Source organism: Coregonus lavaretus (genome assembly GCF_964263955.1).
Source record: "Coregonus lavaretus genome assembly, contig: HAP1_SCAFFOLD_7571, whole genome shotgun sequence".
NCBI lineage: Eukaryota > Metazoa > Chordata > Actinopteri > Salmoniformes > Salmonidae > Coregonus > Coregonus lavaretus.
Genome location: NW_028162162.1, coordinates 1 through 11,444, shown reverse-complemented (window position 1 = coordinate 11,444; position 11,444 = coordinate 1). Strand labels below are relative to the sequence as shown.

Genomic DNA, 11,444 nt, shown 5'->3' with positions numbered 1-11,444 from the left:
GAAGCACAGGGGACTGCAGTGTTTACAGGAAATGCTCTCCTCATTTCCTCTTGGTGTGTTTTATGTACTGTGTAGCCTTTATTTCTGTGCGTTTCAACATACAGAACATACTCTATATGTATCTCTGTGTGGGTACTGTGTTTGTGTGTGTGTGTGTGTATAGGCAAGGAGGAACAGTAGTGGGATATTGCTGAGGCTTGACAAACGACCCAGGGACTGACGAGGCGCTTGTTTCTGCAACCACTAGCACTTCCTCCTAATTGCTCCACCTCTGCCCATAAACTCTGTGTGTGTGTGTGAGTGTGTGTGTGTGTGTACTGTGTGTGTGTAGAGTGTTAGAGCTATGTCTCCTAGCCATGTCAGCAGGTGGGAAGCTCTATCTGGAGAAAAGAGGGAAAAATCACCAAAGCATGCAAATCACACTCTGAGGGGAGAATCAATTATGAGTGGAGCAGCCTGGCTGTGAGGGATGTGATGGGATGTAAGGGGCCCATGCAGAGACACAGAGACGGTGTATGACCAAAGATAACCCCCCCGGGTCCTGCATTAGCCCTCTGACAACACACAGTCCCCTACTCACACCATGGTTCTCTCAGACTTTATACCCTCTTTCTCGTTGTCTCACTGTCTCGCTTGATGTCTTCTGTCTGTCTCTGAAAAGTTCAGATGGGTTTGGACTTGATAATGTATGTCTCTCTTTTTCTGCTGCCTTATTGCCTTTTTATTAGTGCAGTGCTCTGTATGATAAATATGTCTGATACTCTGTTTGATAAATATGTCTGATACTCTGTATGATAAATGTGTATGGAGACTCTGTATGATAAATGTGTATGGAGACTCTGTATGATAAATGTGTATGTAGACTCTTTATGTAGACACGTGAATGTTGTCTTTTTGTGTTTCCCACCTCATATTTCTCTTCTCTTCTCCAGGTATAGAATGACCTCAATCCCAAGAGAGGCCTGATCACGGATTGGCTGAGAGTACTGGACCGAGCCCCTTCTAGCCCTCCCTGAAGCCCCGGACCATGGAGTCCCACCACACCAGGACACGGACTACCTGTCTTACCCTATGCTGCTTCCTGTTGGCCCTGGCCCTCCCTCTCTCCTTGGCATCCAGGCCCCTCCCCCATGCCCCCGACGGCGCCGCCATCATCACCGCCTCCATCGACGTAGCCGAGGAGGAGGACTATAGCACGTTCAGCGCAGAGAACCCTGAGTGGAAGTTCAACCACGTGGCCGTGGACGAACGCAACGGCAACGTGTACCTAGGAGCGGTCAACCGCATCTACAAACTCTCCCCCGACCTAAATGTACAGGTGTACCACGAGACTGGCCCCGACGAGGACAACCGCAAGTGCTACCCGCCACGCATCGTGCAGCCCTGCAGCGAGCCGCTATCTCTCACCAACAACGTCAACAAGATGCTGCTGATGGACTACCGGGAGAACCGGCTACTAGCCTGTGGTAGTCTCTATCAGGGCATCTGTAAACTCCTCCGCCTGGATGACCTGTTCAAGCTGGGAGAGCCTTTCCACAAGAAGGAGCACTACCTGTCTGGGGTCAACGAGAGCGGTTCGGTGTTCGGCGTCATCGTGTCGTACGGGGACTCCTCGCCCGACAAGCTGTTTGTGGCCACGGCAGTGGATGGCAAGCCCGAGTACTTCCCCACCATCTCCAGCCGCAAGCTGGCGCGCAACTCGGAGGAGGACAGCATGTTCGCCTACGTCTTCCACGACGAGTTCGTAGCATCCATGATCAAGATCCCGTCAGACACGTTCACCATCGTGCCGGACTTCGACATCTACTACGTCTACGGATTCGGCTCGGGTAACTTCGTCTACTTCCTTACACTGCAGCCGGAGATGGGGAATGGGCCGACCGCCGGCTCCTCCTCCGCGGGGCGGGAACAGGTGTACACTTCTAAAATAGTCCGGCTGTGTAAAGACGACACAGCGTTTAACTCGTATGTGGAGGTGCCCCTGGGCTGTGTGAAGGGGGGCGTGGAGTACCGGCTTCTACAGGCAGCCTACCTCTCCAAGGCGGGGGCCATATTGGGGCGCTCGCTTGGTGTGGGGCCCGACGATGACGTTCTCTTCACCGTCTTCTCCAAGGGCCAGAAGCGCCGGCCGCGCGAGGCCTCGCAGGAGTCAGCGCTGTGCGTGTTCGCCCTGCGGGAGATCAACGAGCGCATCAAGGAACGGCTGCAGTCATGCTACAAGGGTGAGGGCACCCTGGACCTGGCCTGGCTCAAGGTCAAAGACATCCGCTGCAGCAGCGCTGTGAGTACCAAACACACACACACACACACACACACACACACACACACACACACACACACACACACACACACACACACACTACTTAACACCTACACAGAATACACTTAGGGCAGTGTTACCCAACCATTTTCACACCTCATCCATCGAATCAAGGTCTTGATGATTTTTAAAAAATTTATTTTACCTTTATTTAACTAGGCAAGTCAGTTAAGAACAAATTCTTATTTACAATGACGGCCAAACCCGGACGGCGCTGGGCCAATTGTGCGCCGCCCTATGGGACTCCCAATCACGGACGGTTGTGATACAGCCTGGAATCAAACCAGGGGGTCTGTAGTGACGCCTCAAGCACTGAGATGCAGTGCCTTAGACTGCTGCGCCACTTGACTTTGTCATTCGACATCAATTTTGTTCACCACAAACCAGTGTGGCGCGTATGTTGAATACAGTCCTATTTACCTTGTGTTACCAATGCTGGAATACAAGAGTAGGGATTCATAAGTGAGCTGTATTCAACTTCAACACTGTGTTAAATCTGTTCTACATTCTGACAATGAAACACGTAGTAACAAGAGGTGCATATTTAGGGTGTTTTTAGTTTGTTCTACTAAATGAAACATGAAGGCTCATCACCCACACTACACAACAGTACCATAATGAGAGTTTTGTCTCACTCTGAAGGTATATTAGACATGTTTCTGGGTGGGCTGCTGCACCATTGGATTAATTTGAAGTATTAACCAGCTCCGGTATCTGTTTCTCTATTCCTCTTAGAGGGTTGGGCAACTCACTCTCATAAGTAATTAACATAATCTACCTCACTCCTTCGTGATATTAGCAATTCAATAACACATTTCAATTGATCTCTTCAGGTTAAATCACACGTCAACAGTGTCTCTCAAAGCAAAGCAGAGCTTTGATGAGACGCAACAGTATTTAAAAAAAATAGCTACCGCTCCTCCTCAGGTAAAACGCAGACAAGGTGAAGAAACAAGAAATTGCCTTCCCTTGGAGAGTCCATTTATTACTGTGATGACATTTCACTGAATAGCAGTCACTGCCAAATGAATAGCAGTCACTGCCAAATGAATAGCAGTCAGGCAGGGTTCTCCACAGCTGCTATGCTGTGCTGAACATTAGCTAATAAACAAACCCATCAGTGGGTCTTAATGCAGGGGACCTCGCTCCTTAGTCTAAAGAGCTCCCCTGCTATCTCTACTGTTCACTATAGTTTCCTGCAGTTTCACTCCTATAGGATTGACAAAGGCGCTGCGTAAAGTCACACAATCTGCAGTTACGTTGTGATTAATGTACTGTATGGATGTTTCTGGAAACTGTCTAAAGTGAGGGATGACGTAACACTGACGTTGCGTTAGGTATCTTCAAATTCCTCAGACTTTTCTGGAAGACATGAGCTTGTTAGTGCTTGTGAGCCTCTCTTTTAGTTCATTTGGGGAGTGTCGAAAGTTGTACAGTCACAAAGACTAATTAATTCATTAATTTATCTGTGCTAGTGTGTACAAGTTTGTACGGGTCTGACTGTGCTGTGATTAAATACATGAAGTTGTCCCTATCGGTGCAATGACATGACTAATCTTAGTCTAGAGGAAGGGTGTGATTCTCAGATTCCCAGATTCTACCCTTCTCCTCCTTTTACAGTTTGATTCAGAGGGACTATCTCAACTGAAGAACAGAGAACTTGTATCATAGGCGTGCGGCGTGCTGCTCACTGTGTTTCCAGCGAGGGATTAATCAGTGGTGGCGTGTGCCGTCGTTGGGGGGTGGTGGTGGGAGGATACGGGGTTAGCGGTGAGGAATGGTGCCATTTCAGCACGTGCCACAGTATGGCGACCTCAGTATGAATTAGAGGCGGGCGCCGTCACTAAGCCCCAGCCTGGAGATGGATGGCCCTTACTCTCCCCTGGCCGCTCTGTCACTATGGATACTAGAACCTTTTCCCTTAAAGGCAGGGAGAAGCACTTTGATTATACGGCAAAGAAAAAAAAAAACTATACAAATGATGTCTGAAGATTTTTAAAATGATTGATATTCAAGGAGGGGGGTTGCATAAATGATTGCCTGGTTTTACAGGGATTTGACTTGTTCATAACACATGTTCATACAGTGGGGAAAAAAAGTATTTAGTCAGCCACCAATTGTGCAAGTTCTCCCACTCCCAAAGATGAGAGAGGCCTGTAATTTTCATCATAGGTACACGTCAACTATGACAGACAAATTGAGGAAAAAAAACCAGAAAATCACATTGTAGGATTTTTTATGAATTTATTTGCAAATTATGGTGGAAAATAAGTATTTGGTCACCTACAAACAAGCAAGATTTCATGCTCTCACAGACCTGTAACTTCTTCTTTAAGAGGCTCCTCTGTCCTCCACTCGTTACCTGTATTAATGGCACCTGTTTGAACTTGTTATCAGTATAAAAGACACCTGTCCACAACCTCAAACAGTCACACTCCAAACTCCACTATGGCCAAGACCAAAGAGCTGTCAAAGGACACCAGAAACAAAATTGTAGACCTGCACCAGGCTGGGAAGACTGAATCTGCAATAGGTAAGCAGCTTGGTTTGAAGAAATCAACTGTGGGAGCAATTATTAGGAAATGGAAGACATACAAGACCACTGATAATCTCCCTCGATCTGGGGCTCCACGCAAGATCTGTGGCCTAGCCAGTCTCCAGATCTCAATCCCATAGAAAAATCTTTGGAGGGAGTTGAAAGTCCGTGTTGCCCAGCGACAGCCCCAAAACATCACTGCTCTAGAGGAGATCTGCATGGAGGAATGGGCCAAAATACCAGCAACAGTGTGGGAAAACCTTGTGAAGACTTACAGAAAACGTTTGACCTGTGTCATTGCCAACAAAGTATTGAGAAACTTTTGTTATTGACCAAATATTTATTTTCCACCATAATTTGCAAATAAATTCATTAAAAATCCTACAATGTGATTTTCTAGATTTTTTTTTTCTCATTTTGTCTGTCATAGTTGACGTGTACCTATGATGAAAATTACAGGCCTCTCTCATCTTTTTATGTGGGAGAACTTGCACAATTGGTGGCTGACTAAATTATTTTTTCCCCCACTGTATATAGAGGTACGCACACACACACACACACACACGCACACACATCAGTAAGTGATTAGAGGTAAATGGCGGGGCGTCTGTGTTGTTCTTGGATCTTTGCACAATGGGAACATGTTGTCTGACAAAGATTGGGGGATGACAGAGAAAGAGACAGAGAAAGAAAGAGAGAGATAGAGAACCTGCTAGCTGTGTATGTGTGGGGGAGATGGATGTCTCCCTAATATCACACTGATAATTTTACCCAAATCCTGGTTGTGAGTCTCCAATTAATTCCTCACTCTCTTTTCAATAATGCATGAAAGGGAACGCCGCCCACCCCCCACCCCCCCAGCACGCCGCATTTTGAATATTGCCAGAAATGTAGTTCAAGTCATCATTTGCTTGCTTCCCTCCAAATGCAGCAGCCAAGATAGTCACAGGCTCCAACCACAGGGCTGTAGTGTAGAGAGGAGAGAGACTGCATGGCAGAGAAGCAGCAGCTACTGTAGTAACAGCTAGTAGCTTTGGGTTTGTGCTCATATGAAAGTCTAATGAGGAACCACAGAACCACAGAGCGAGATCAAGTGAAGGTCCTCTCTCTCTCTCTCTCTCTCTCTCTCTCTCTCTCTCTCTCTCTCTCTCTCTCTCTCTCTCTCTCTCTCTCTCTCTCTCTTCTCTCTCTCTCTCTCCCTCTCTCTCTCTCTCTCTCTCTCTCGCTATCTCTCTCTTTCCCTCTCTCTCTCTGGTTCTGGTTCTCTCTCCCTTTCAAGCTCTCTTGTCGTATTTTTCACATGGTATGTTTTCCCCCCAATTATAGAGAGGATGAACTGCCCCTAGGCTCATTAGAGTAGCTTGGCTGTAGAGAGGAGCAGAGAGGCAGACACATGCACACCCTTAATACAGACGATATATGCATCCACACACACACACACGCACACACACACACAGAAACACACACGCACGCACACACACAGAAACACACACACACAGAAACACACACACACACAGAAACACATACACACACACACACACACACACACAGAAACACACACGCACGCACACACACAGAAACACACACACACAGAAACACACACACACACAGAAACACATACACACACACACACACACACACACACACACACACACACACACACACACACACACACACACACACACACACACACACACACACACTAGAAGCAAAGACAATGGTCATTCACCTCAGCTCGTTAGATAAACTCTGTCTTTGAAAGGAGTACCAATTTGTATGATTGCCACTTTGTGTTAGGGGAACTCTAGAGTGCATAGAATGCTCTTGTCTCTAACATCTCTGTTGTAGCAGTTGGTTTTTCAGCCAATAATATTAGCTGGCTTGTGAGGGCTTAATTGACTAGAAGTGAATTGCAGCCAAAAATAAGCAATTGATCAATTCATCATTAAAAAACGATTTAATTGTAAGTTAAGTTTTATATATCTGAAAAAGCATCCTGTAACATCAGTGTGTATATCAGAAACATGTGGGTTGTTAAATCTGCCGGTGAACTTAATGTTGGATTAGTCAAAGAAGAGTCCCTGTGGATTTGAATTTGGCAGCATGCATCTATTTCAAGAGCAGATACAGATATGGAATTACAGAAAGGCTCAGAGGTAGAGGTGAACCACGCTGAATGCTCTGCGGTGATTTGATGTCCGATTACAGGAAGCCACAGCCGATTGGCTGAAGCAGGCAGTAGTTTACTCTCAGGGATGTGATTGGTTTTCCTAGATGGTGTTGCTTGGATTTGGTTCCTTTCGATCAGATCGTATGAATGGAGATGTGAATGTATGGAAAGTTCTTACTCTATCCCTGTGCCAGCAGTAGGTGGTACAATCAATACGCTTTGTGAAAATCTCCCATTGACATCAACGCTTGATTTTCCTTATCCAAAAGTGTGTAACTCAAGTTAGGATTCATCCATAACAGCATGCCACCACATCAATGTCACAGCGACAGACATTTTAGGATATAGGACATTTTAAAAGGGTCACTATGGCACATTTTTATTCCCCCCCTAGTGAGTCAACAGTGGGCCTATAGCTGTCCAGCACAGCCGGGAAAATACCTATTAAAGCTGGTTTTGTGAGGTCAGGCCTACTGCACCTCTTGTCGGTAGAGGAGCTGCATCAGAACGGGGACAGAGGAGGAGGATGCCACGCTCGACTGAACCACATAATGCATGCTCAACAGTACCAGTCTGGGCCGGGTCCGCATCCATAGATCATTGTGAAGTGGCATGTGACCTATACAACAAAAAAAAGCGCCTGCTCCTCCTCGACATGTTCACCGTGTCAGCAGGAATGAGAGAAAAAACAAGACGCAGGATAGCAGTAAATTCTCTCCTTTCTCTTCTCGCCCTCTCTCTCTTTCTCTCTCGCCTGTTTTGCTGTAAACATGGCTAGCTGAGTGGTTTTCTCACCGCTCTAGGCTGCGTACAGAGAGGAGAGACAAGGTCGCGTGTACACCCCTGTCACATGACTGCGGTCCTCCTCGCCCTCACTCCCCACTTCCTAATGATCATAAATGACATGTCGTTAAGTAGCATGCTATCGGCTATTCTTCTACATTTGTCATCCACGCCGACTTCACATTCATAATTATTTCCAACTAATTAGATTATTGTACTTCGTCGCCAGTCTCTCGCTCTCCAACAACCCCCCCCCCCCACCCCCCCCCACCCCCCCCCACCCACCCACTTGAAAGCAGCTCGGACAGCAGCACTCATCTGGACTAAGTTCATGTTTGATGTTCTTCTTTTTGATAATGGCTCTTCTCCCTTCCGTCTCTTAATTTGATCAACCTTTGGATATTGTGTCCTGTTCCGGGCGGCCTTCTTTATGAGTTGAGCGGTGATTGGAGTTTAATCAGCGTCGTCTGGTGATTCAGTCCCCTCCACATCCTCCGGATCTGGCTTCATTAAAACACAGTCTTGTTCCAAATGGCACCCTAATCCCTATGTAGTGCACTACTTTTGACCAGGGTCCATAGTAGAGTATGTAGGGAAACAGGGTGCCATTTAGGGTGCAACCACAGTCGTCTCTCCGCCGGCTTCCCATCCGCCTGCCACACTAATTAAATCTCCATACATGATACTAGCCCACAAAAGGTCAGAATCCATCACAATACATTATTCTGGTATTAACCAACCAGCCGTTGCCAAAAAATTCAAAAAATGTTTCTCTTTATTTCTCGTTTTCTCGTTGTCTTCCGGCGCCGTTTTCGGATGTCTCAATTTCCACCCCGTTTCCCCTGAAATCAGCGAGTGTCATTTAGTTTAATTTGATTGTGTTCTCTACCCCACACAGATCTGTTGTTCCCCCATTGCTTCTGACAGGTGGGATCATACATAAACATGAATTATGGAGAATAGCGCAATATCAAGGCTGCCTCTCCTGTCTGTGAGGCAGACAAGCCAACACAACACAGCCAGGTAGTAGTCTTGACCAGTGGCAGCTCCTGAAAAGATTCTCAGGGGGGGCAATTTTTCTGATGATTTAGGTGACCTACACACATTTAAAAAAAGATATGTCCAGCAACAACATGAAGACAGGGGCAGCATATAAGTCAATGCCAGAAGCATTTATTGACTGATCTCAAAAGTGTTGGCTTACAAAAGCAAAATAAGTTATCACAGTAAAAATAATCAAGGGTGTTCTTTCACATTCCTCAACACTGCATAAACAATATGCATTTCCATAAACAAATGAAATATCAGCTGAAAATACAGCATCTTGGTATTTGTTCAGATTGCAGGATCAACAAGAGCTTTTACCACATTTTTTGCCTCATGGTTGAATTGGAAATATGTGCACCTGAGCATAATTCACAACAAGCAAGCAGGAGCTTTTGATAGAGGCTACTGAAAACATTGATGCAAGTTATTGGTAATAAGAAATTTTTATAGACTTCCATATTCTGCCCTCTTGTATAGATTTGTGAAAATGAACAGTGATAGACATTTTGCCTGAAAACAGAATTTGAAAATAATTTCTAGAAAAGGTAAACACAGCTATCTGTATGGCTTTGTAAAAATGAACAACCATATTCTGGCCAATTGTATAGATTTGTAAATATGAACAACCATATTCTGGCCAATTGTATAGATTTGTAAAAATGAACATGAACAGATTATTTTATTTTTTAAACTTTTTTTTAAATGAAAAATAACTATTTTAAACAACATCAACTGTGAACTGATTTGGGTGTGTGTGTGTTAAAGAGACAGACAGGGAGGGACAAAGAGAGAGAGAGGCTACATTCCTTGTACTGAAACTGTTCTCTTCTCTCTTTCAATGCAGCAAAGCGGTCAATGACTTTCTCATTGAAATCAGGCATGCTGAGGACTAGTTCCCTCTCCATGGAAAGCATGGCCAGTGCATTCAGACGTTCCTGGCCCATTGAATTTCGCAGGAATGTCTTAACTCGTGTCAAAGTTGAGAAACATCTCTCAGCTTCAGCTGTTGTCATGGGAGTAGTTATGAGGATGTTCAACAGAGTCACAGTCTCAGAGAACGTCTCCTGGAGGTTGTAGCTCATGAGAACCTGGTACAGTGCCAGTGCACCACAGTTTGACTTTCTCGTCGTCGGCAAAAAGACCGTTCAGTCTCTCCAAAAGCACACTGGCGATTGAGACTGAGGTTGATTCCGAGATGGGAAGGAACTCAAAAAAGCGCTCCTGCACTTTGTGGTTGCTATCTATGTACCTCAGCACAAGCACCAGCTGTGTCTGTGTAGAAACGTCCGTGGTCTCGTCAGCTTGGATAGCTACGAAGTTCGCCGACTTCACCTCCTCCACAATATGTTCCCTCATGACCGCTAGCATACACTCCAGTAGCTCGTTTTGAATGGTCTTTGATGTGAACTTCTTTCAAAGAGACAATCGAGTTGCACTGAACGCTAGCCATCTTGATAGTAGTACGTGAATTGATTGACGCTGCTACCCGCTCTTTTCTTAGTTACGTTCATGGTTATGTTACGTATGACGAAAGCGCGTAAGTGCAAGCCCTCAGAAACCCATAGAGATTGTATTGAAAGCTCTGATATTTGAAAAAAAAAAGATTTTACATGAGAGTCTATGAGATACTTCTGGGGCGATTTTCAACCTGACTGAAATCGCCCCAAAAGGGGCGGGGCCATTTGAAGCACGACTTTAGCCTGATTGGACATTTAGTGGCAGATCAGACGTCTAGATTAGAACACTGATAACTACTGTTGCCGTGATATAATTGATTAGAAAAAAAATCCCTTCCTTTTCCCGTTTGGCAGTGCGTCGCCCATATCGCCCTAATGAACACACCGCCCCTGGTCTTGACTCTATAGAACACAAAGACTAATATTTCATCTCTCTCCTCAGATAGAATAATAAATGTGTGGACGCACCACAACGCAATGCACTGCAAGCACACACACACACACACACACACTCCAAAAGTACCCCTATTTTGCATCCCATAAACCCTATTGATCTGCTGAGAGACTGATGGCACGTCTTGGAGAGATGACATCACTGTCAGGCCCTGGCAAGTGTCGTCAGCTCTCTCTCTCTCTCTCTCTCTCTCTCTCTCTCTCTCTCTCTCTCTCTCTCTCTCTCTCTCTCTCTCTCTTTCTCTTTCTCTCTCTCTCTCTGTAGTTCCCCTCTTCAATGCTATTCATTCTGACTGTTTTGAAACACTCCCCAGGGCTCTATAGAAAGGGAGCTAAATCTAATGGGTGACAGCTATTTCACTCTAACTACCTATTCTCTCTCACACAGACACACACTGTATTGAGCACTATTGAAACGGAGCAGTGTTAAAAATACTCCACCAAACGTTCCCTTCCGATGACTGTGGAATGCACAATGTGCATCTGAACCACTGAACATTCAGAACAACTGTTTTTAATGCTTTTTATCCAAACAGCCACGCTAAGTGATTCGAGTCACAGATATGAGCATAGCTCCCTTAGGTCCCCAGGAGAGACTAGAATGAATGGTGTGTCTATTGATAAGAATGGGGTCGTTTTCTCCATATAGGCTCTATAAGCCCCTGTAACCAAACAGCA

The 11,444-nt window shown here is 45.5% G+C and overlaps 1 protein-coding gene across 1 annotated transcript; it reads left to right on the top strand.

Moving 5' to 3' along the window:
• Window positions 1-935: 935 nt before the first annotated feature.
• Window positions 936-2,281, top strand: LOC311119521 (plexin-A4-like; the record flags this gene model as incomplete). Its single annotated transcript, XM_084194196.1, has 1 exon — window positions 936-2,281. A coding segment is annotated over exon 1 (1,254 nt), but the record flags the coding sequence as incomplete, so codon positions are not given.
• Window positions 2,282-11,444: the final 9,163 nt, after the last annotated feature.